A 24,747-nucleotide genomic window follows, 5' to 3' on the forward strand; every position below is an offset into this window, starting at 1 on the left:
GAAATCTGTTTGTAGTGGAGTGTCCCAGGAATTGGCCCTCGATTACATGTCTCATGTTTTTATTAATGATCTAATGGCGCCAGGAGCTGAGGCAGTAGAAGGGCAGCACGGTGGACAGTGGTTAGCACTGCTGCCTCACAGCACCTGGGACCCGGGTTCAATTCCAACTTTGGGTGACTGAGTGGAGTTTGTATGTTTTCTCCATGTTTGCGTGTGTTTCCTCCGGGTGCTCCAGTTTCCTCCCACAGTCCAATGATATGTAAGTTAGGCAGACTGGCCATGCTAAATTGTCCCTTAAGTGTCCAAACGATGGTGGGGTATGGGGATAGGGCAGGGGTCTGGGCCTAGGTGGGGTATTCTTTCAGACGGTCGGTGTAGACTCGATGGGCCAAATGGACAACTTCTGCGCTATAGGGATTCTATGATTCTAAGAGTGACATCAAATTCAGAAAGATTTAGATGTTCTGGGGAAATTGGCCATATAATTTTGATAAGTATAGTGTGACATGTAAAGTCGCCATAGCTCCAGATGACCATAGGCTACTTTTCCCTTTGAGGGGGAGAGCTGACTGATGGTGATTTAACCTGAGGGTCAACACACCTCAGGTGAGGGGCAAGGTTGAGAAGGCATGAATAACCTCAGCCAGTACAGGAATTGAATCTGCGCTGTCGGCCTCGTTCTGCATCACGAACCAGCTGTCCAGCTAAACCAGCCCCCACGTGTAACATCTGTTGATCTGGCCAACACAAGAATACACATTTAATTTTCAAGAAATTGACTGATTGAGGTTCCGAGAAAATTATGTTGCTGTCATTGCACAAAGATCTCTGAAGATTCATGGTAAGCACAGAGAAACTGTAGCTAAAGCCAGCAGGGTATTAGGTGGTATTATGGAATATTTCATAGATTTTATTTTCATTGTTGTCGCTGTATGGGTTGCTTGCTGGTCAGACTTCATCTGAACTACTGGATCCCATTTTAGTTTCCCCATGTAGTGGGTGAGGTAAGCTCCAGGAGGGAGATACCTAACTATCCAGGTAGGCTCAATGACCTTGGTCCAGGTATTGTCAACCAAGGCAGGCTGAGGGGAGACCTGGCAGAGATTGATTAAAATGCTGGAAACTGGGTCATACACATTCGGAACGTTAAGTCTCTCTCCTGCTGGGCTTTTCCAATACTTTCAGTTTTTTATTTCACATTTCCAGCATCCACTATATTTGCTTTTAATGAAACAACAATTAAAAATAACTTACAGTAAACTTACCATGGAAAAGCAATAAGCGTTAGGATTGAAGTCACTGCCAAGAGCAACAATCACTCCAGCATCAAGCATGTCTCGAGCTCGTGGTGTTTTAAGCCTGAAAATATTTTCAAGATGCAGCTATAAGTATGATTTATACAATATATAAGTAATACTCTAATGTACTTGGGTGACACAGTGGTTAGCACTGCCACCTCACAGCATCAGGGATGCAGGTTCAATTCTGCCCTTGGGTGACTGTGTGGAGATTGCACTTTCTCCCCGTGTCTGCGTGGGTTTTTTCCACGTGCTCCGATTCCCTCCCACAGATGTGCAGGCAAGGTGGATTGGCTGTCCTAAATCGCCCTTATTGCCCAAAAAGGTTAGGTGTGGTTACGGGGATAGGGTGGGAGATAGGGGTACTCTTTCAGAGGGTCATTGCAGACCCGATTGTCCAAATGGCCTCTTGTGCTTGATGTGTTAGGCAGGTTGGTTCGATGTGGACTGCACTCAATGCAGGGAAGCTAGAAACAGACGTCTAACACTGGAGAAGATCCAACACTGTTTTATTCAACGATTGAACTGATAAACATATTCAGCTGTGGGTCGACACTATCCTGAACTGACTGGAGACCTCGTAGTAGTCTGACCAGACTTACTAGCTACCACATGGTGTTTGCACTGGCTAGCTCGTGGACTCTGACTGTCTCAGTGGATGGGTCCAGAGAGAGCGGGAAACCTAGTGCCCTCTGGCTTTATAGTGGTAGTGTCCTGCCTGGTGATTGGCTGTACTGTGTTGTATGCTTACTGGTCATCCTGGGTGGATATTATGACAGTGCTCTTCAGTTTTCACAGGCCTCATGTATCCCTTCACTCCAATTTAGGAAGCTGCAAGCTTCAGAATTACCTCCCTAAAATTCACTGCCTCTCCTTCTTCCTCATTAAATTTCTTCTTAAATCCACCTCTGCGGCGAAATTCTCTGCAGACCGTCGTAACGCCGATTTCCGGCGAGCAAAATTGGAGTAGATGACTCTGGCGTGGGGGCCTTCTTTTAGGCGGCGATTCTCCTTTCCCGGAGGGGCCAGCAGCTGACTGACGCGATACGCGTCAGTTTCACCAGCTGCGGAAGTGGTGAGACCCGGCGTTTTTTGGAGGAGGAGGAGGAGAGAGACTGACCCGGCATTTGGGGGGGGGGGAGGGGGTCCGGCATTTGGGAGGGGGGGGGGGTTCCGGCATCGGGGGGGTTGCGGCATCGGGGGGGGGCATCGGGGCATGCCGCAACCCCCCCCCGATGCCCCCCCCGATGCCGCAACCCCCCCGATGCCGCAACCCCCCCCCCGATGCCCCCCCGATGCCGCAACCCCCCCGATGCCGCAACCCCCCCCGATGCCCCCCGATGCCGCAACACCCCCCGATGCCCCCCCGATGCCACAACCCCCCCGATGCCGCAACCCCCCCCGATGCCCCCCCCGATGCCGCAACCCCCCCATGCCCTCCCCGATGCCCCAACCCCCCCGATGCCGCAACCCACCCCCCGATGCCGCAACCCCCCCCGATGCCGCAACCCACCCCCGATGCCGCAACCCACCTCCCCCATGCCGCAACCCACCCCCGATGCCGCAACAACTCCGATGCCGCAACCCACCCCCCCCGATGCCGCAACCCACCCCCCCATGCCGCAACCCCCCCCCCCCCCCACACTGAACTCAACCATCATCAATGGTTGACGCCGTTTTAAAGCAACTGTGATTTTCGCCGACGTGACCCGTGGCCACGTCGGCGGGACTTCGACCCATCCGGGCCGGAGATTTGTGGAATCTAAAAAAAAAATGAAATCCCGCCGGCGCCAGCTATTTTCAGAGGCTGCCGGCGGGATTTGCACAGCGCCGGTTTTTGGCCGGTCAGAGATTTAAAAACCCTGCGGGAGCGGGAATAACGCCGTTGCCGGCCGATTCTCCGACCCTGCGTTGTGTCGGAGAATCCCGCCCCTGGTTTCCCCTTCAAATGTCTCTTTCCTCGGCTCGGAGTCCATTTGTTTAGTCTGATTGTCTTTCCACGACAAATACCAGCTGTTGCTGTAAAGCAACAACTAGTGTTGTGAAGTTACTCAGGTTAGCTTTTATTTACAATGCGCCACTTCTCTTGTTATTACTAAGAGTACATTTCCATTCTCACGTAACTAATGAATCAAGTTAGCTCTGAATAAAAGGGTAAGTATTTCAGCCAGCTCCTTCATTCAGTTGGATCCCGGCCAATCTGTACCTCAACTCCATTTACCTAGCTTTGTTTCATAGTCTTAATAATCTCAAAGCAACAAAAATATATCTAATGATATAGGGATATAATTCATGGAAGGTTGGCTGAATTTCTCTCATCCCCCTTCATTCCCCTCCACTATCTTGAGTTTTGTAATCTCAAATGTTTCACATGAGTTTATTTCTGCCTTGAAATGAGATTATGGGGTAGTACTGCGTTATCGTGACTATCTGGCATTTTTCCGCATCAGAAATGTCAGAAACAATTTGCAATTAATGCATCCCCAAAAGTGACAGGCCAATGGATTAATCCTCTTGGGTTGTTGCTCCTCAGTGCAACTCCAAGGCCAGAGTGTAAGACAATGTGAAGATGTCTTATGAGCTGGGTCTCATTGACTTCTTGCCTCCTCATCAAATGCAAGTGTTTTGCCTGTGATTGATTGGTTGCTTAACACAATGGTTATTCATGAAGGCCCGCCTTTTTAACCTTGCCCCTTGCGTGAGTGTGGTTATCCCCAGGTTAAACCTCCACTAGTCAGCGCCCCCCCCCTCTCTCAAAGGGGGATGCAGCCTATGGTCATCTGGGACTATGACAACTTTACTTAACACACCGGCTGGGTTTGTGAGTCAAACAGCATTCCTGTATATAACTCTTGGTATTGGGCTAGCGCAAGTTCGGAACTTTTCAATCTGCAGATCACAAAATCAATAACTTTACTGACTAGCGGTGACAACTATGAGATGGGTAGGGTATAAAGTCTGTTGCCTTTCCAATTGTCAACCTTGTATAATGCCGGGGATGAATAAAATATCTGATCTAAGAAGGAATTGTACAGTAAAATTAGGACTGGTTGTTGAGAAAGAAATCAGGAAAAAATATTTTAAAACTCAGAAGCAAAATAAAAGAAAAGGAGATTAAGGGCATAAAATAGATCAAGATAAAAGGAAACATCAAAGTGTTTTATCAGAATTGAAGGATAGTCAAGGAAGAGTTGGGACTACTAAAGGACAAAGGGAAAATGGTAAAAATATGTAAAACAGAGAGGGAGGGCTGAAGAAATGGCCGTAGCTAGGAGTCTGCATTCTTGTGGAGATGTCTCCAAGTCTCGAGTTATTATTACAAATAATCAGGGAGAGCAATCATAGAAGCATGAAAAATAAATTTGAGCCCTTTTTTTGTTTTCTTTGAACCAGTTAGAACCAGATTGGAAATGGGTAAAAGGCCATTTTGCTGACACTCAAGAATCATCCAATTGGATAATGATGAGACTCCTGGTTTTCCAATTGGTTGGGGTGTCAGATGACCAATAGTGAGGGGGTAGGACGGTTAGAAGTAGCACGTCACACGATGGAGCCATCCACGGTAAGCTGATGCCACAACGCTGGCCACAGCAATAGCAGAGAACAATGTGAAAGAATAACCGGGATACATGCCTATTAAACGGATTCCAGGGGCTGAGTTAAATCAGACACTGATTAACTTCCCAATACCAAGTAAGATTAGCGATAAAAGAGTAATGCTAATAACTCTGAAATTTTCCAAAATTCTCTGGAAGCTGGAATTGAATTCAAGTCTCTTGGGCGGAGGGGTTTGGGATGTTGATGGTAATGAGGTGGTCCTGATTCTGGGCTCAAAGCTCCTGACATTATGAGTTCTTCCTTCACCGGTGTTTAATGTAGGACTGGGAGCAGGTACAATCCAGCAGGGAGGCAGGTGAGGCCAGGAAAGTAACCTAAGCCCTAAAGACTGGCAGTTTAATGCAGTTGGATGAGATTATATGGGGTTGCTTCATTTTGCAGCTATGGGTAAGGATGGGGAGGTATGTGCCTGAGCTGCACTCTTATTGGCGGAGGCACCCACCAGCCTCATACAAATTAAGTCACCTCTCATTGACCCCACCAACTTAATGTTCCTGTTGCAATCTTCCACCATTATTAACCACGCAACTTTGTGTGATTATTTGCTCACTGTTCTAACATACATTAGAAAACAAACTCAGAACTTCGACATATGCAGCAAGGTCATTGAGCTTTACCCAGTCTGAAGGACTGGCCTCCAGTTCCCAACCTATTTATTTACATTAGTTAACACTGTAAGCAATTCAAGATCCATTATAACCGCAAAATTGGCCAATGTTAGCAAAACATGTTTGCCATTACAACTGATATTGATTGAATAACTCACCTATAACCCATGTGGCCTTTATAAAACCAATGCTTATAAACGCCTGATCAATTATTATCTAATGCAAACAGTACCAGAGTGGAATGTACCTCAGCGACCTGTGCCAATTTTTTCATCAGGGAGAAAGGTTCACCTCACAGAGGACACACACACGCACACACATACACATGCGTGTGCACACGTGCACACAGACACACACATGCACGCACAAATGCACACACACAAACACATATGCACACTCACTCATGCAGGGAGACACGTTAGCAGTGGTTAGCAGGGTCCCAGGTTCGATTCCTGGCTTGGGTTACTGTCTGTGCGGAGTCTGCACGTTCTCCCAGTGTCTGCCTGGATTTCCTCCGGGTGCTCCGGTTTCCTTCCACAAGTCCCGAAAGACGTGCTGTTAGGGGAATTGAACATTCTGAATTCTCCCTCCGCATACCCGAACAACAGGCGTGGAATGTGGCGACTAGGGGCTCATTGTAGTGTTAATGTAAGCCTACTTGTGACAATAAAGATTATTATTATACACACATTCGCACACACGCACACACATGCATGATACGCACACACGCACACACATACCCATGCATGTGCGGCTGTGCCTTTCACAAGTTAAAGAATGTTTCATGCTGTATAATCCATGAAATGCAAACATTTGCACCATCGCGCAAACTTTGAATACTGGGCAGAGACGATTTTACTTGTGCGATTGGAATTTTGGGGCAACCAATGAATCAACCTCACGTCATTTTTGGATATTAAGGGGACTAATGAATATTGGACAGTGTCCAAAGCTGGAGTTGAGGTTGAAGATCAACCTTGATATTACTGAATTGTGGGATAGGCAAACAGGGCTGAATGGTCTATTCCTGCTCCCATTTCTTATGTTCTAATTAATAATCTATTGATTAATTGGCGCAATGTATTCTGGAGGGGGTGGGTGAATAGCCAGTGGTCGTGGTACACATTGGTACAAATAACATAGGTAAAAATGGGAATTTAAAAGCAGAATATAGGAAGTTAGGAAGTTGAAAAGTAGGACCCCAAAGGCAGTGATCTCAGGATAAGAACAATCGGACTAGAAGCAGGAGTAGGCAATTCAGCCCCTCGAGTCCGCTCCGCCATTCAATACAATCATAGTCGATCTCCTCTCAGCCTCAACTCCACTTTCCTGCCTGTTCTCCATAACCCCTCAACCCATTAATAATTAAAAACCTGTCTATCTCCTCCTTAAATTTACTCAATGTCCCGGGGTCCATTGCAGTCTGGGGTAGTGAATTCCACAGATTCATGTCCCATTGAGAGAAGTTATTTCTCCTCATCTCTGTTTTGAATTTGCTACCCTTATCCTAAAACTATGACCTCTCGTTCTAGATTGCCCCACAAGAGGAAGCATCCATTCGACGCCTACTTCATCAATAACTTTTATCATCTTGTATATCTCAATTTGCTCTCTCATTCTTCTGAACTTGACAGAGTATAGGCCTGAACTGCTCAATCTCTCTTCAAAAGACAAATCCTTCATCTCTGGAATCAATCACATGCTAGTCAGAGAATAAATAGCAAAACGTAGCAGATAAATAAGTAGCTGAAGAGATGGTGTGAGGGAAGAGGGTTTCATATTCCTGGGACATTGGGGGAGGTGGGACCAGTACAAACTGGGCAGATTACACCTGGGCAGGGCAAGGACTGATGTCCGAGGAGGAGTATTTCCCAGAGTGTTCAGCGAGGGTTTTAACTAAAATGGCAGGGGGGTGGGAACTTCTGCAAGGAGTCAGAGAGGGGGAAACAAGGACAAGAACAAAAGACAGAAAAAGAAAAGTGATCGACAGAAAAATCAAGGGCCAGAATCAAATAGGCTCACAGTGAAAAATAATGGGAACAGGACAAGGAATGTTAAAAAGACAAGCCTAGGCTTTATGCCGTAACACAAGGAGCATTCACAATAAAGTGGATTAATTAATTGAACAAATAGATGTAAACAGGTATGATAGTGTCAGGATTATGGAGACATGGCTGCGAGGTGACCAGGGATGGGAATTGAACATCGGAGGGTGGTGGAGGCTGGATTGGAGGGTGGTGGAGGCTGGATCATTAGAAGTATTTAAAGTGGAGGTGGATAAATATTTGATAGATTGAGGAATAGAGGGCAATGGGGCAATGGCACAGAAAAGGAGTTGAAGCAGGCATAGGTCAGCCATGATCGTACTGAATGGCCTGGTGGCCTACTTCGGGTTCTATTTCTTCTGTTTTGTGCTTGTGCATCCAGGGGTGTTCAGTATTTACGAATGGCAGACAAAAAGGAAAAGGCGGTGGAGTTGCATTGTTGGTTAATTGGCATTAAGCAGGAAATTAGGGACACATGCGATAAAGGAACATCTGTAATTGTGGGTGATTTTAATTTGCATGTAGATTGGGCAAATCAAATTAGTCACAAGATCGTAGAGGAGGAATTCCTGGACTGCATACAGGATGATTTTCTGGATCAATACATTGAGGAACCAACTAGGCCATCCTAGACTGGTATTATGTAATAAGAAAGGAATGATTGGCAATCAAGCTGTGTGAGGGCCCTTGGGGATAAGCGACCACAATATAATCAAATTCTTCACAAAGGCGGAGAGTGACGCAATTGATTCTGAGACTAGGGTCCTGAAACTACGAGGGTCCTGAAACGAAATAAAGAGAGCTACAATGGATTGGGAAAGGTTACATTAAAGGGATGACGGTGGATAGGCAATGGCAAACATTCAAGGAGAGCATGGGTGATCTGCAACAATTGTTCATTCCTATCTGGCACAAAAGTAAAATGGGAAAGTAGCCAAACCATGGCTGATCTTTTGTGGACTCAGCTCCACTTTCCGGCTCGAACACCATAACCCTTAATCCCTTTATTCCTCAAAAAACTATCTATCTTTATCTTAAAAACATTTTATGAAGGAGCCTCTACTGCTTCACTGGGCAAGGAAGTCCATAGATTCACAACCCTTTGGGTGAAGAAGTTCCGCCTAAACTCAGTCCTAAATCTACTTCCCCTTATTTTGAGGCTAGTTCTGCTTTCACCCGCTAGTGAAAACAACCTGCCCGCATCTATCCTATCTATTCCTTTCATAATTTTAAATGTTTCTATAAGATCCCTCCTCATCCTTCTAAATTCCAACAAGTACAGTCCCTGTCTACTCAACCTCTCCTCATAATCCAACCTCTTCAGCTCTGGGATTAACCCAGTGAATCTCCTCTGCACACTCTCCAGCGCCAGTACGTCCTTTCTCAGGTAAGGAGACCAAAACTGAACACAATACTCGAGATGTGGCCGCACTAACACCTTATACAATTGCAGCATAACCTCCCTAGTCTTAAACTCTATCCCTCTAACAATGAGGCAAAATTCCATTTGCCTTCTTAATCACCTGTTGCACCTGTAAACCAACTTTTTGCGACTCATGCACTAGCACACCCAGGTCTCTCTGCACAGCAGCATGTTTTAAAATTTTATCATTTAAATAATAATCCCTTTTGCTGTTATTCCTACAAAAATGGATAACCTCACATTTGTCAACATTGTATTCCATTTGCCAGACCCTAGCAAAATGTACCAAAAATGTTGTTCCTAGAAAAGGGGCAGCAGGGTAGCATGGTGGTTAGCATAAATGCTTCACAGCTCCAGGGTCCCAGGTTCGATTCCCGGCTGGGTCACTGTCTGTGCGGAGTCTGCACGTCCTCCCCATGTGTGTGTGGGTTTCCTCCGGGTGCTCCGGTTTCCTCCCACAGTCCAAAGATGTGCGGGTTAGGTGGATTGGCCATGCTAAATTGACCGTAGTGTCCTAAAAAGTAAGGTTAAGGGGGAGGGGTTGTTGGGTTATGGGTATAGGGTGGATACGTGGGTTTGAGTAGGGTGATCATTGCTCGGCACAACATCGAGGGCCGAAGGGCCTGTTCTGTGCTGTACTGTTCTAAGTCTAAGTCTAGCCCATTCACTTAACCTATCCAAATCCCTCTGCAGACTTCCAGTATCCTCTGCACTTTTTGCTTTACCACTCATCTTAGTGTCATCTGCAAACTTGGACACATTGCCTTTGGTCCCCAACTCCAAATCATCGATGTAAATTGTCTATTAGTGAGGGTTGAGTGTTGGATCAGTTTGTGTTGGGTCTATTAGTGAGGGTTGAATGTGCGATTAGTTGTGTGGGATCTTTTCATGAGGAATTCCTGCAGTGATGTCCTGGGGTTGAGATGATTGATCTTCAACCACCATAACCATCTTCTATTTTGCCAGGAATGACTCCAACCAGCAGAGAGGTTTCTCCTCTGATTCCCATTGACTCCAATTTAGCTAGGGCTCCTTGATACCATACTCTGTCAAATGCTGCCTTGAATGCAAGGGCACTCACCTCACCTCTGACATTGAGCTCTTTTGTCTTTTTTTTAAACCAAGGCTGTAATGAGGTCAGGTGCTGAGTGACCTTGGCGGAACCCAAACTGAGCATCCGTGAGGAGGTTATAGCTGAGTAAGTGATGCTTGACAGCACTGTTGATGATTCCTTCCAGTGCCAGTAGATGTGGTTTATTTGGGCTTTCAGAAGGCTTTCTACAAAGTCCAATATAAAATATGAGTGTGCAAAATTTAAGCGCATGGGATTACGGGTAGTGTTTTGAGATGGATACAAATCTGGTTGGCAGACAGGAGCCAAAAACTGATCTTTTTCTGAATGGCAGGCAGTGATTAGTTGGGTACAACAGGGGTTGGTGCTGGGACCCCAGATATTCACAATATATATTAATGATTTAGATGAGGGCACTAAATGTAATATCTCCAAATTTGCAGATGACACATAGCTGGGTGGGAGGGTGAGTTGTGAGGATGCAGTGATTTGGACAAGTTGAATGAGTGGGCAAATGAATGGCAGATGCAGTATAATTTGGAAAAATGTGAGGTTATCCACTTTCGTAGCAAAAACAGGAAAACAGATTATTACTTGAATAGCAATAAATTAAGAGAGGGGAATATGCAATGAGACCTGGGTGTCCTTGTACACCAGTTGCTGAAGGTAAGCATGCAGGTACAGCAGGCGGTAAAGCAGGCAAATGGCATGTTGGCCTTCATAGCGAGAGGACTCGAGTACAGGAGCAGAGATATCTTGCTGCCATTGTACAGGGTCTTGGTGAGACCACATTTGGAATACAGTTTCCTTATCTGAGGAAGGATGTTCTTGCTATAGAGGGAGTGCAGTGAAGGTTTTCCAGACTGATTCCTGGGATGGCGGGGCTGCTGTATGAGGAGAGATCCTAGGCGGGAGTGAGTTTCACATTCTCCCCACTCTCTGGGTAAAGAAGTTTCTCCGCAATTCCCCCTCTGTATTTATCAGTGACTGCCTTATGCTTATGGATCCTAGTTTGGGAACCCCCCCAACAAGTAGAATTTTCCAGCCGTTCCCCCCAGCAAGATCTACCAGTCCTGCCGAAGGCTACCCCATGTGGCGGATTCCCGGTGGTGGGGCAAGCGAACCACGCAAAATGCCGCAGGCATTGGCGGGACCAGAAGGTCCACCCAGGGGTCAATGGCAAGTTGCCTCCTCTGTTGGAAAACATGTTGCAAGGAGGTGGGAAAATCTTGTCCAAATTCTCTACACCCTGTCAAAGACTTTCACAAGCTTGAAGACCTCTTCTGTCCCAGACAACAGAGACCCAACCTGTATGGTATTTTCTATTTTTTAAATAAATTTAGAGTACCCAATTATTTTTTCCAATTAAGGGGCAATTTAGCATGGCCAATCCACCTATCCTGCACATCTTTTGGGTTGTGGGGGTGAAACCCACGCAGACACAGGGAGAATGTGCAAACTCCTCACAGACAGTGACCCAGGGCCGGGATTCGAACCCGGGTCCTCAGCGCCGTAGGCAGCAATGCTAACCACTGTGCCACCGTGCTGCCCCTGTATGGTCTTTTCTAATAGGTATAACCTCTCAGTTCTGGTAATATTTCTGTAAATTGCTTTTGAAACCTCTCTATCCTTTAAGCGATGGAACTCTACACAGTGCTATAAGCTTAAATTTCACACAACTTTGCTGTTTTTCCATTCAAACCCTTCAGAAATGAGTCCCAGTACTTTATTTCCTCTTTTTTACCTTATTAACGTCTAATAATTTGTGAATCTGAGCTTCCCAATCTCTCTACTCCTCTTTCCTATGTAGACACTTTCTGAAGTTCAATACCTTAGGATGTATGCAGTGCTTGGGAGAAGCACAGCAGCTGATTTTGCAGTTGCCATGGCAGCAATTCCAGCATCACTCACTTCCTCTAAGTGACTTATTGCGAGAGCACCAAGTTCAGCCCCAAGCTGTTTTGAGGAAAAGATTAACAGTGAGACGCAGAGTATTAGAATTCTCCATCCTGTATTCATTCAGAGCACAACCAATTAAAATACTGAAGGCATCGTAGGTTCAAATGAATATAAACCAAAGACTTCAACAGGAATAGAGTCCCTTCGACTCAACACCAGTTACAGTCACAAAACATAAATTGGAAAAGCTTGAAGAAAAATTTTGGGGTGTGTGGGTTAATCGTGTTAGATAGAGATAGATAGAGAAATACAGCACAGAACAGGCCCTTCGGCCCACAATGTTGTGCCGAACTTTTGTCCTAGGTTAATCATAGAATTTTGGACACTAAGGGCAATTTATCATGGCCAATCCACCCAACCTGCACATCTTTGGACTGTGGGAGGAAACCGGAGCACCCGGAGAAAACCCACGCACACACGGGGAGGATGTGCAGACTCCACACAGACAGTGACCCAAGTCGAAATCGAACTTGGGACCCTGGAGCTGTGAAGCAATTGTGCTATCCACAATGCTACCGTGCTGCCCTTAAGAAAAAGTTAATCTACACTCCATTATTCTATCCTAATCCATGTACCTATCCAATAGCTGCTTGAAGGTCCCTAATGTTTCCGACTCAACTACTTCCACAGGCAGTGCATTCCATGCCCCCACTACTCTCTGGGTAAAGAACCTACCTCTGACATCCCCTCTATATCTTCCACCATTTATCTTAAATTTATGTCCCCTTGTAATGGTGTGTTCCACCCGGGGAAAAAGTCTCTGACTGTTTATCCGTTATTGTTTTGAGATCACTATTTTTGTGAATGAGACAATTACAGTTTCACTGCCAACCACCACACTTCAAACTTCTGACTAAGTGTGGCATCAAGGAGCCCAAGCAAAATTGGAATGAATAGAAATCAGGGGATTACTCTGCTGGTGAGACTCATACCAAGCACAAAAGAAGATGGTTGTGGCGGTTGGAGGTCAATCATCTCAGCTCCAGGGCATCACTGCAGGAGTTCCTCATGGTTGTGCCCTCGGCCCAACCATCCTCAGCTGCTTCATCAATGACCTTCCTTCCATCAAAAGGTCAGAAGTGGGGATGTTTGCGGATGAGTGCACCATTTGCGACTCCTCAGATACTGAAGTAATCCGTGCCTAAATGCAGAATGACCTGGACAATATCCAGTCATGAGCTAACAATTGCAAGTGTTACAATCCCAGTTGATTTATAGTTGGAAGGGAAGAATGGAACCCTAGCTCAAAAGACCATAGGTTGGATTCTCTATTGGGAGATTAAACCCCCAGGCCGGCGTGAAAACGGTCGTCTTTTATGCCAGGAAAAATGGCGCGAAACAGCCACCAATTTCCCATTTTGCTGGGGGCTAGCAGGGAGGCAGTGTAGAGATCACAGCTCTAGCTACTGATACGGCCCTGAGCATTTCCGGTTCCGTGGCCACGCATGCGCATAGTGATGGCCAGCAGCGGTCACGCCGCGCTTCATGGCGGACTCAGCCCACAGACCCGGACCTCAAAAGTAGTGCCCCCACTTCGGCCGCTTACGCACCCCAGACCACCCGCCCACAGTGCCCCCTGCCCTGAATAAAGCCTGTCCTGCCCGCGGAACGGCCCTCCCCCCGGCTGTGGCGGCACCGGACTGAGTCCGCAGCCGCTATGCTAAGTTCACGACGGGTGAGACCATGAGAGTTCCACGCCGTCGGGAACTGGGCCGGTCGGGGACAGAGCATCACGGGCCGGGCCTCATACCATGGCGTACTCCTGGAGTACACCTGCTTTTCAGGGGGCAGAGATCAGAAAACTGGCACTACCCCCCAATATTGACGTCAAAACGGATTCTCCGCCCCATCGCCAATGCAATTTCGCCATCGGGGAACGGAGAATCCAGCCCCATAACTGTTACTTCTGCTGGCCTATGTATTCTTCATGCCATAGCCTTCTCTGAGCACAATAGAATCATAGTTGAAATTGAAACCAACCCCATCATATACAAATACCTTTCTCCAGCATGAATCTAATAGGTTTTACCCTTCCAGCCACAGAAAGGTTAAATTAAACCCACTTAAAACTATACCTTATTTCTAATGTTCGCCAATACAACCTACCTTACTTTTGCTACCTTTGCTTTCTTAATACCTCCCCTTTGAAAGAAAGAGATCTTCAGAATCGTGAAGACTTCTTTGCACTGGCATTACATTCCCTTTAGACAGGCTTAACGCAAATATCTAACCACATCATACAAACACAGTTTTCTTAGTTCACAATCACACATGTCACAATATATAATATTTTGGGCAGCATGGTAGCATAGTGGTTAGCACAATTGCTTAACAGCTCCAGGGTCCGAGGTTCGATTCCCAGCTTAGGTCACTGTCTGTGTGAAGTCGGCACGTTCTCCCCATGTGTACGTGGGTTTCCTCCGGTTCCCTCCCACAGTCCAAAGATGTGCAGATTAGGTGGATTGGCCATGCTAAATTGCCCTTAGTGTCTAAAATTGCCCTTAGTGTTGGGTGGGGTTACGGGGTTAGGGTGGGGGTGTGCGCCTGGGTAGGGTGCTCTTTCCAAGAGCCGGTGCAGACTCGATGGGCTGAATGGCCTCCTTCTGCACTGTAAATTCTATGAACCTCATCCACCTTTCTCATAGATTCTGAAAGAGCATGTTTCACCTGCACCACTGCGACAGTTTTAAAGGCCATTTATTTTTCTTCTGCTTCCGTTCCTGTTGCTGCAACAGGTCTTTCATTTAATTTCTAACGATCTGCCCTAATATGTCCCACTTTCTTACAATGGAAATACTCTGAATGTCACTCCCGCCCTCAGCATTTTCCTATTGATCTGAGGGGAAATTTCCTGACCACTCCCAATTATTTCATCCCTTCCTTGAGTATTTGATTTATTTGCTCTTTCCTACCTCCTATCCTTCTCATGTTTAAAAGGATGAAGGAAAAAAGATTTGTTTTCTTTTTAAATTTACAGTACCCAATTCTTTTTTTCCAATTAAGGAGCAATTTAGTGTAGCCAATTCACCTACCCTGCACATCTTTTTGGGTTGTGTGGGTGAGACCCATTTAGACATGGGGAGAATGTGCAAACTCCACATGGACAGTGACCTGGGGCCGGGATCAAATCTGGATCCTTGGCGCTGTGGGACAGTAGTGCTAACCACTGCATCACCGCATTGCCCTAAAAGATTTGGTTCTATGGACCAGTTTGGAATCATCAGCTAGAGCTCTGCCTGTCCAGCAGTTTTAGCTTTTTGTTCTTCAATATGTATCCTCACGGGGCCTCACGGTAGCATGGTGGTTAGCATCAATGCTTCACAGCTCCAGGGTCCCAGGTTCGATTCCCGGCTGGGTCACTGTCTGTGTGGAGTCTGCACGTCCTCCCTGTGTGTGCGTGGGTTTCCTCCGGGTGCTCCGGTTTCCTCCCACAGTCCAAAGATGTGCGGGTTAGGTGGATTGGCCATGCTAAATTGCCCGTAGTGTAAGGTTAATGGGGGGATTGTTGGGTTACGGGTATACGGGTTACGTGGGTTTAAAGGAGGGTGATCATTGTTCGGCACAACATCGAGGGCCGAAGGGCCTGTTCTGTGCTGTACTGTTCTATGTTCTATGTTCTATGTTCTATCCTAATAACTAAAGGAAGAGAATCCATCAATTCTTCTAAACAAAAATCATCTTTCTAAGGGCTTCATATGTTCCCTCTATCTTTTTTTTTATAAATAATTTTTATTGAAATTTTTCGATACAAACATTTACCCCTACTACATTTTAAATTATAACACAACAAATCCCCCCTGGAAAATCCTCCCCACGCCCTCCCCCGCGCGCACCCCCCCCCCCCCCCCCCCCCCCGCGCTACCAGTCTAGCAACCAAACCGTTTTTCCCTTTCTGCCGATGGCCTCGGGCAGTCATTGCCCGCGACCCCCCGCTGACGTGCTCCCTTCGTTGCTATCCCCCCCCCCCCCTTCCCCCCCCCCCCTTTCTCCCCGGGTTGCTGCTGTTTCGGCCTCCAGTTCCTATCTCTGATCCAGAAAGTCAAGGAAGGGCTGCCACCGCCGGAAGAACCCCTGTACCGCCCCTCTCAGGGCGAATTTGATTCTTTCCAATTGGATGAAGCTTGCCATGTCGTTTAACCAGGTGTTAACACTTGGTGGCCTTGTGTCCCTCCACTGAATCAAGATCCTTCTCCGAGCTACCAAGGACGCAAAGGCCAATATTCCGGCCTCCCCTGCCTCCTGTACTCCTGGCTCCACCCCAACCCCAAAAATCGCTAGCCCCCACCCTGGTTTGACCCTGGTTCCCACCACTCTCGATACCGTCCCCGCCACCCCCTCCCAGAACTCTTCCAGTGCCGGGCACATCCAGAACATATGTACATGGTTCGCAGGGCTTCCCGAACACCTAACACACCTGTCCTCACCCCCGAAGAACCGACTCATCCTAGTCCCCGTCATATGGGCTCTGTGCAGCACCTTAAATTGGATGAGGCCCAACCTTGCGCACGACGACGACGAATTGACCCTCTCTAAGGCATCCGCCCATGTCCCATCTTCTATCTGCTCTCCCAGCTCCGCTTGCCACTTGTCTTTCAGCTCCTCTATCGATACCTCCTCCACCTCCTGCATTATTTTGTAGATGTCCGAGACCTTCCCTTCTCCGACCCAGACCCCTGACAGCACCCTATCACTCACCCCTCTATCGGGAAGCAAGGGAAATCCTTCCACCTGTCGTCTGGCAAATGCCTTCACCTGCAGGTATCTAAACGTGTTCCCCGGGGGGAGCTCAAATTTCTCCTCCAGCTCTCCCAGGCTCGCAAACCTCCCCTCTATGAACATGTCCCTCAGTTGCCTGATGCCCGCCCTGTGCCAGCTCTGGAATCCCCCGCCAGTGTTCCCCGGGACAAATCTGTGGTTCCCTCTCAGTGGCGCCGCCATCAGACCCCCCACTTCCCCCCTGTGTCGCCTCCACTGCCCCCAGATTTTAAGGGTGGCCGCCACTACCGGACTCGTGGTATACCTTGTGGGGGGGAGCGGCCATGGTGCCGTTACTAGCGCCCCCAGGCTTGTATTGCCGCAGGACGCCCTCTCCATACGTTTCCAAGCTGCCCCCTCCCCCTCCATCACCCACTTGCGCACCATCGATGCGTTCGCCGCCCAGTAGTATCCGGAAAGATTGGGTAGCGCTAATCCTCCACTGTCCCTACTCCGTTCCAAGAAAATCCTTCTCACTCTAGGGGTGCCATGTGCCCACACATAGCCCATAATGCTGCTAGTTACCTTCTTGAAGAAGGCCCTGGGGAGAAAGATGGGCAAGCACTGGAACAGAAACAAGAACCTCGGGAGGACCGTCATTTTGACTGACTGCACCCTCCCTGCTAGCGACAGCGGTACCATGTCCCACCTCTTGAACTCCTCCTCCATCTGCTCCACCAGCCTTGAAAAGTTCAGCTTGTGGAGGGTCCCCCAGTTCCTTGCCACCTGCACCCCCAAGTACCTGAAGCTCTTTACTGCTCTCTTAAAGGGGAGCCGCCCAATTCCCTCCCCCTGATCTCCTGGGTGTATCACAAAGACCTCACTTTTACCCACATTTAATTTATATCCCGAAAAGTCCCCAAACTCCGCTAGTATTTCCATTACCTCCGGCATTCCCCCTTCCGGGTCCGCCACATATAACAACAAATCATCCGCATAGAGTGATACCCGATGTTCCTCCCTCCCCTTGTCAGTCCTCTCCACCCCCCTGAACCCCTCAGTGCCATCGCCAACGGTTCGATCGCTAATGCAAATAGTAGGGGGATAGGGGGCATCCCTGCCTGGTACCTCGATGGAGCCCAAAATACTCTGACCTCCTCCCGTTTGTAACCACACTCGCCATCGGGGCCGAATACAGCAGCTTCACCCACTTGATAAATCCCTCCCCAAACCCAAACCGTTCCAGCGTCTCCCACAGGTATTCCCACTCCACCCTATCGAATGCCTTCTCCGCATCCAGTGCTACCACTATCTCAGCCTCCCCCTCCACTGCTGGCATCATAATCACATTCAACAGTCTCCGGACATTTGTGTTAAGTTGTCGTCCCTTTACGAACCCCGTCTGGTCCTCATGGATTACCCCTGGCACACAATCCTCTATTCTGGTTGCCAGGACCTTTGCCAACAGTTTGGCATCTACATTCAAGAGGGAGATAGGCCTGTAGGACCCGCACTGTACAGGGTCTTTGTCCCGCTTCAGGATCAAGGAGATCAGGGCCTGTGACATTGTCGGGGGCAGAACCCCCCCCTCTCGCGCCTCATTGAAGGCTCGCACCAGCACTGGACCCACCAAGTCCACATACTTCTTATAAAATTCCACCGGGAACCCATCCGGCCCCGGCGCCTTCCCCGCCTGCATCTGGCCTATCCCTTTAACTAGCTCCTGCAGTTCTATCGGCGCCCCCAGCCCCTCCACCCGTTCCTCCTGGACCTTTGGGAACCTCAATCTATCGAGGAAGTTCTCCATTCCCCCCCTCTTCCTGGGCGGCTCAGACCGGTACAATTCCCTGTAGAAATCCCTGAAGACCCCGTTCACCTCTTGCCCCTTCTGCACTACGTTCCCTCCCTTCTCTCCCACTCCCCCAATCTCTCTGGCTGCATCTCGCTTGCGCAGCTGGTGTGCTAGCATCCTGCTCGCCTTTTCCCCGTACTCATAGACCGCGCCCTGTGCCCTTCTCCATTGCGTCTCCGCCTTCCTAGTGGTCAGTAGGTCAAACTGGGCCTGTAAACTGCGCCGCTCCCTCAACAGCCCCTCCTCTGGTGTCTCCGCATATCTCCTGTCCACTTCTATAAGTTCCCCCACCAGTCTCTCCCTCTCCTGCCTCTCCTTCCTTTCTCTGTGTGCCCTTATGGAGATCAGCTCTCCTCTGATCACTGCTTTCAGGGCCTCCCAGACTACCCCCACCTTCACCTCGCCCGTGTCGTTCGTGCCCAGATATCTCTCAATGCCCTTCCGGACCCTTCCGCACACCTCATCGTCCGCCAGCAGCCCCACATCCAGGCGCCACAACGGGCGCTGGTCCCGTGTTTCCCCCAGTTCTACCTCTACCCAGTGTGGTGCATGGTCCGAAATCGCAATGGCCGAGTACTCCGTGTCCTGCACTCTCGAAATCAGCCCCCTGCTCAGTACAAAAAAGTCTATTCTGGAGTACACCCTGTGGACGTGGGAGAAAAAAGAATACTCCCTCGCCCTTGGCCTGCCAAATCTCCAAGGGTCTACCCCCCCATCTGCTCCATGAACCCCCTTAGCACCTCTGCCGCTGCCGGCCTCCTATTCGTCCTGGAACTCGATCTGTCCAGCCCAGGGTCGAGCACTGTATTGAAGTCCCCCCCCATGATCAGGCCCCCTGCCTCCAGACCCGGAATGAGGCCCAACAGGCGCCTCATAAAACCCGCGTCATCCCAATTCGGGGCATACACATTCACCAGCACCACATTCTCTCCCTGCAGCCTACCCTTCACCATCACGTACCTACCCTCCTTATCTGCTACCACCTGCGCCGCCACGAACGACACCCTCTTTCCCACCAAAATCGCCACCCCCCGGTTCTTTGCGTCCAAGCCTGAGTGGAACACCTGTCCCACCCACCCCCTTCTCAGGCGTACCTGGTCTACTACTCTCAAGTGAGTCTCCTGCAACATTGCCACATCCGCCTGCAGTCCCTTTAGGTGTGAAAAAACCCTTGATCTCTTGACCGGCCCATTCAGCCCCCTCACGTTCCAAGTAATCAACCGGGTCGCGGAGCGACCCGTCCCTTTCCCCTGTCTATTAGCCATGTCCTGTCCCCTGTTCGCCCCGGGTCGACCCTCCCCTTCTGACCCGTTCCCCATGGCGATGGCCCCCCCCCCTCTCTCCTCCCGTTCTTCCCTTCCCGTCCTCGGCCTTTCCAGCAGCAACCCGGTATCCCCCCCCAACCCCCCCCCCCCCCCCCCCCCCCCCCCCCCCCCCCCCCCCGGCTAGGACCCCTCCTAGCCGCGGTGTATCCACCATCGTACTCCCGAGAGTCAGCTGGTTTTCGCTGACCCGGCTGCCCCTGCCACACTCCGACTCCTCCCGATGTGGGGGGGAGGGGCCTCCCCCCCCCCTTGCCATCCCTCTCTGACCCCGCTTCAGCGCGGGAAAAGCCGCCATTGCTGGCCACACCCCACTCTTCTCTCCTCCCCCTTCCTCCGTCCCGCGCGCGGGAACAGGGGAAAGCCCGCGCTTTCGCCCGGCCACACCCTACCCCGCCATCTTCAATTCCACCCCCGTCCCCATCCAAGCCCATAAAAAAGCCCCCTTAAAACGAGAGGAAGAAAAAAGAGAAAAAGAAAACACGCATAACCAACTTGCACCCCCCCCGTCCCGCCTCCCCAACTTAACAATATAACAATATAAATAACAAATCTCAAATAAATACATAAATACATAACTATGCCTGCATAACTAAATAACTACCCAATAATAACGTATTTAACCATCACCCTCCATCGAACAGAACAGTAACCATAACCCTTAAAGAACAGATCAAAAAACAGTAAAAAAGCCCCCCCTACAACAACAATAATTAAGGGAAGTTGGCAACGGGAAGAGACACACAAAAAGGAACAAAGAAACCCCCCATAACACAAGTTTCAAAGAAACCAAACGATCCATCAACTTTAACCAAGTTCCGACCTGGCCTAAGAAAGACATGGGCCACTTGATCAGTCAAGGGTACTCGGGCGGCCTCGACCGCCGGCGTTCCCAAGTTCTAGTTCAGGTCCAGCTTTTCCTCCCGAACAAAAGTCCATGCCTCCTCTGGGGTCTCAAAGTAATGGTGCTGGTCCTTGTAGGTGACCCACAAGCGCGCTGGCTGCAGCATTCCGAACTTGATCCTCTTTGCGTGCAGCACCGCCTTCGTCCGGTTAAACCGGGCCCGCCGCTTTGCCACCTCCGCACTCCAGTCCTGATATATCCGCACCGTCGAATTCTCCCATTTGCTGCTTTTCTCCCTCTTGGCCCACCTCAGCACTTTCTCCCGATCAGAGAAACGCTGGAATCGCACCAGCACCGCCCTCGGGGGCTCGTTCGCCCTAGGCCGCCTAGCCATGACCCGATATGCTTCTTCCAGCTCCAGGGGCGATGGACCGGCCCCCTCTCCCATCAGGGAGCTCAGCATCTCCGCTACATATTTCGGGAGATCAGGCCCCTCCAGGCCTTCTGCTAGGCCCAGGATCCTCAAGTTCTTCCGCCTCATTCGAGTGTCCAGCTCCTCAAAGCGGCTCTGCCATTTCAGGTGGAGTGCCTCGTGCACCTCCACCTTTCCCACGAGGACCGTGGCCTCCTCCTCCCTTGCAGTCATCTCCTGCTGCAGCTCTCTTATCGACGCCTCTTGGGTCGCCTGGGCCCCCATCAGCCTTGTGGTCGTCGCGTTCATAGACTCTAAGAGTTCCACTTTCAGCTCCGTAAAACACCGGAGGAGAGCGGCCTGCTGCTCCTCCGCCCATTTTCTCCAATCTTCTAGTGCGCCACCGGCCGCCATTTTGGTCCTCTTCCCCCGCTTTTTTCGGGGAGCTGCTGCCGCTTTTTTTGTCGCCCCACTCCGAGTACCGACCATAAAGTTGGTCTCACTCTCCTCAGGGAGCCTTCCCCCACCGGGATTCGTCTTTACAGTACCGTCGGGGCCCTCCAATCGGCCCTTAAACACCTTTGTCGCAGGAGCTGCCAAATGTGCGACTTAGCTGGTCATAGCCGCAACCGGAAGTCCATGTTCCCTCTATCTTTAACACATGTATCCAATGGTCATAATTATTTTTCTTCACCCTCTTGAATTCAATATGATCATGTCCCGGCAGTTTTCTTGCGTTTCGAAATTTCTCTCTGCATGCCCCAGCAACTAACTCATGTGCACTAAGGCTAGCTTTCCTTACTACATCATAATCTACCAAGACCACTTCTTACAATGATGCACACACCACACTAACTCCACCACCAGTCTAATTTGTAAAAGTTTAAAAAGGGATTGAAGAAAATTACAAATAATTATAAGACAGTCTTACGTCAGTCATGGGCAAATTAGTAAACTCAATCCTGAGAGATAGGATAACTGTCACAGAGAAAGACATGGACTAGTCAGGGATGGTCAGCATGGATTTGTTAAAGGATGGTCTTGCCTCACAAATTTGATTGAATTCTTTGAGGAAGTGGCAAGAAGGGTTGATAAAGGTAGTGCAGTGGATATTGTGTTCATGGATTTTAGAAAGGTGTTTGACAAAATACCATTTGGCATATTGGTCAAGAAAGTGAAAGCCCATGGTCTATAGGGCAATGTAGCAAACTGGATAAAAAGTTGACTTCATAACAGGAAACAAAAGATAATGGTCGATAGCTGCCCTTGCAATTGGAAAGTTGTTTCAAGTCGCGTTCCACAGGGCTTGGTGTTGGGACCCTTACTGTTTGTGTTACATATTAACGATTTGGACTGGGGCTGTTTAGCACAGGGCTAAATCGCTGGCTTTGAAAGCAGACCAAGCAGGCCAGCAGCATGGTTCGATTCCCGTAACAGCCTCCCCGAACAGGCGCCGGAATGTGGCGACTAGGGGCTTTTCACAGTAACTTCATTTGAAGCCTACTCGTGAAAATAAGCAATTTTCATTTCATTCATGAATGTGGGGAGCATGATTGGGAGATTTGCAGATGGCACAAAGATTGAGTGGTGGCCGTGTAGAGGTTAGTTATAACCTCCAAAATGATATAGATGGGTTGGTGGAGTGGGGGATGAAACGGCTGATGGAATTTACTATAGGGTAGTGTGATGTCATGCAGTTTGGGTGGTCACACAATTATCGGGAGTACACAATAAATGGGAATATACTAAGAGGGGTAGATGAAGTGAGATATCTTGGTGTCCAAGTTCACAAGTCCCTAAAGGCAGCAGTTCAAGTGGACAAGGTTGAAAAGAAGGCATAGACAGAAAGTGCTGGATTAACACAGGAGGTCTGACACATCTGTGGAGAGAGAAAGCTTTAACAAAGAGTCATCCAGACTCGAAATGATAGCTCCCTTCTCTCTCCAGAGATTTGTCAGACCAACTTTGATTTTCTAGCATTTTCTGTTTTTGTTTCAGATTCCAGCATCCGCAGTAATTTGCTTTTCATTTTGTAAAGAAAGCATATGGAATGCTCTCTTTCGTTGGCAGAGAATATAAAAGTAAGGAAAAAATGGTGGAAATGTATAAATCGCTGGTGAGGCCACAACTGGAATAATGTGTGCAGTTCTGGTCACCATGTTACAGGAAGGACGTAATTGCTCTGGAAAGAGTGCAGAGGAGCTTTACAAGAATGTAGCCAGGGCTAGAAAAGTGTAGCTACGAGGGGAGATTGGACAGGTTTGGGTTATTTTCTGTGGTACAAAGAAGGCTGAGGGGTGACTTTATTGAGGTGTACAAAATTATGAGGGGAAGTGATAGAGTGGACAGGGTAAAGTTGTTTTCCTTGTTGGATAATTCTAGAACCAGGGGACATAGATTCAAAATAAGTGGCAGATGGTATAGAGGGGACATGAGGAAGAACTTTTTTACGCAGAGGGCAGTGGGAGTCTGGAATTTGCTGCGTGAGTTAGTGGTGGAGGTAGAGACCCTAAACTCTTTTAAAAAGTACCTGGATCAGCACCTTAAGTGCTGAAAGCTATAGGGCTATGGACCGGGTGCAGGAAGGTGGGATAAGAAAGGGCGTGGACAAGGTGTGCCAAATGGCCTCCATCTGTGCTATAACCTTTCTATGGTTCTATTATTCTAATGTCCAAATTTCTTTTAGCTATTTCATCTGTTTAACTACCACTTCAAAACAAATTAAGAATGGTTCCACATCCTTTTCCTCAAATTTTGGAAGAGCTTGTGTAAATGTAAACATTTCCCATCTAGGTTCTTGTCTAAAACTATGTCCTTCCTCACCATGCTCTAGTGCCTCTGATTTAACTTCCCGCATGTGGCAAGAGGCCAGAGGCTCAGAATCCTGCGGCGTGTAATTCATATCCTGACTCTCCAAAGCCTGTCCACCATCTACAAGGTATAAGTTAGAAGTGTGCTGGTATACTCTCAAGTTGCCTGGATGAGTGCACCTCCAACAACACTCAAGAAACTCAACACCATCCAAACAAAGCAGCCCACCTGATTTGGAACCCACCCAGCACCTTAACATTCAATCCCTCCACCACCAACAGACAATAGCAGCCGTGTATACCATCTACAAGATGTACTGCAGCAACTCACCAAGGCTCCTTAGACAGCACCTTCCAAACTCATGACCACTACCATCTAGATGGGCAAGGGCAGCAGGTACCTGGGAACACCACAACCTGGAAGTTTTTCTTCAAGTCACTCACCACCCTGACTTTGAACTGTATCGGCATTCCTTCACTGCCACTGGGGTTACAATCCTATTTATTTCTGCTGTCCAAACATCATCTGTCTCTGCCCCTGCTCAGCTCATCTGCTACTGCAGCCATCATCTATATCTTTGTCTCCTCCAGATTCAACTAGTTCAGTGCTCTTTTGTCCAGCCTTACATCAACGCAAACATGAGCTAATCCAAAAGTGTGCTGCACACATCCTAACTCACAAAAAGTTCCCTTTATCCACTATCACTGTACACACCTGGAATATTGTGTGCAGTTTTGGTCTCCTTATCTGAGGAAGGATGTTCTTGCTATGGAGGGAGTGCAGCGAAG

At 48.6% G+C, this 24,747-nt stretch overlaps 1 protein-coding gene across 2 annotated transcripts in view; it reads right to left on the reverse strand.

The window, feature by feature from the left end:
• amdhd1 (amidohydrolase domain containing 1) overlaps positions 1-24,747 on the reverse strand; it is a 39,335-nt gene that overhangs the window by 4,566 nt on the left and 10,022 nt on the right. For both annotated transcript variants that reach the window (XM_038810910.1, XM_038810909.1), the window contains exons 6-7: positions 11,896-12,020; positions 1,266-1,359 (exon numbers count right to left, since the gene is read on the reverse strand). In XM_038810910.1, coding sequence (XP_038666838.1) covers positions 1,266-1,359; positions 11,896-12,020 — 219 coding nt within the window. The remainder of the gene's footprint in view (positions 1-1,265; positions 1,360-11,895; positions 12,021-24,747) is intronic.

Source organism: Scyliorhinus canicula, chromosome 11, assembly GCF_902713615.1.
Source record: "Scyliorhinus canicula chromosome 11, sScyCan1.1, whole genome shotgun sequence".
Taxonomy (NCBI): Eukaryota; Metazoa; Chordata; class Chondrichthyes; order Carcharhiniformes; family Scyliorhinidae; genus Scyliorhinus; species Scyliorhinus canicula.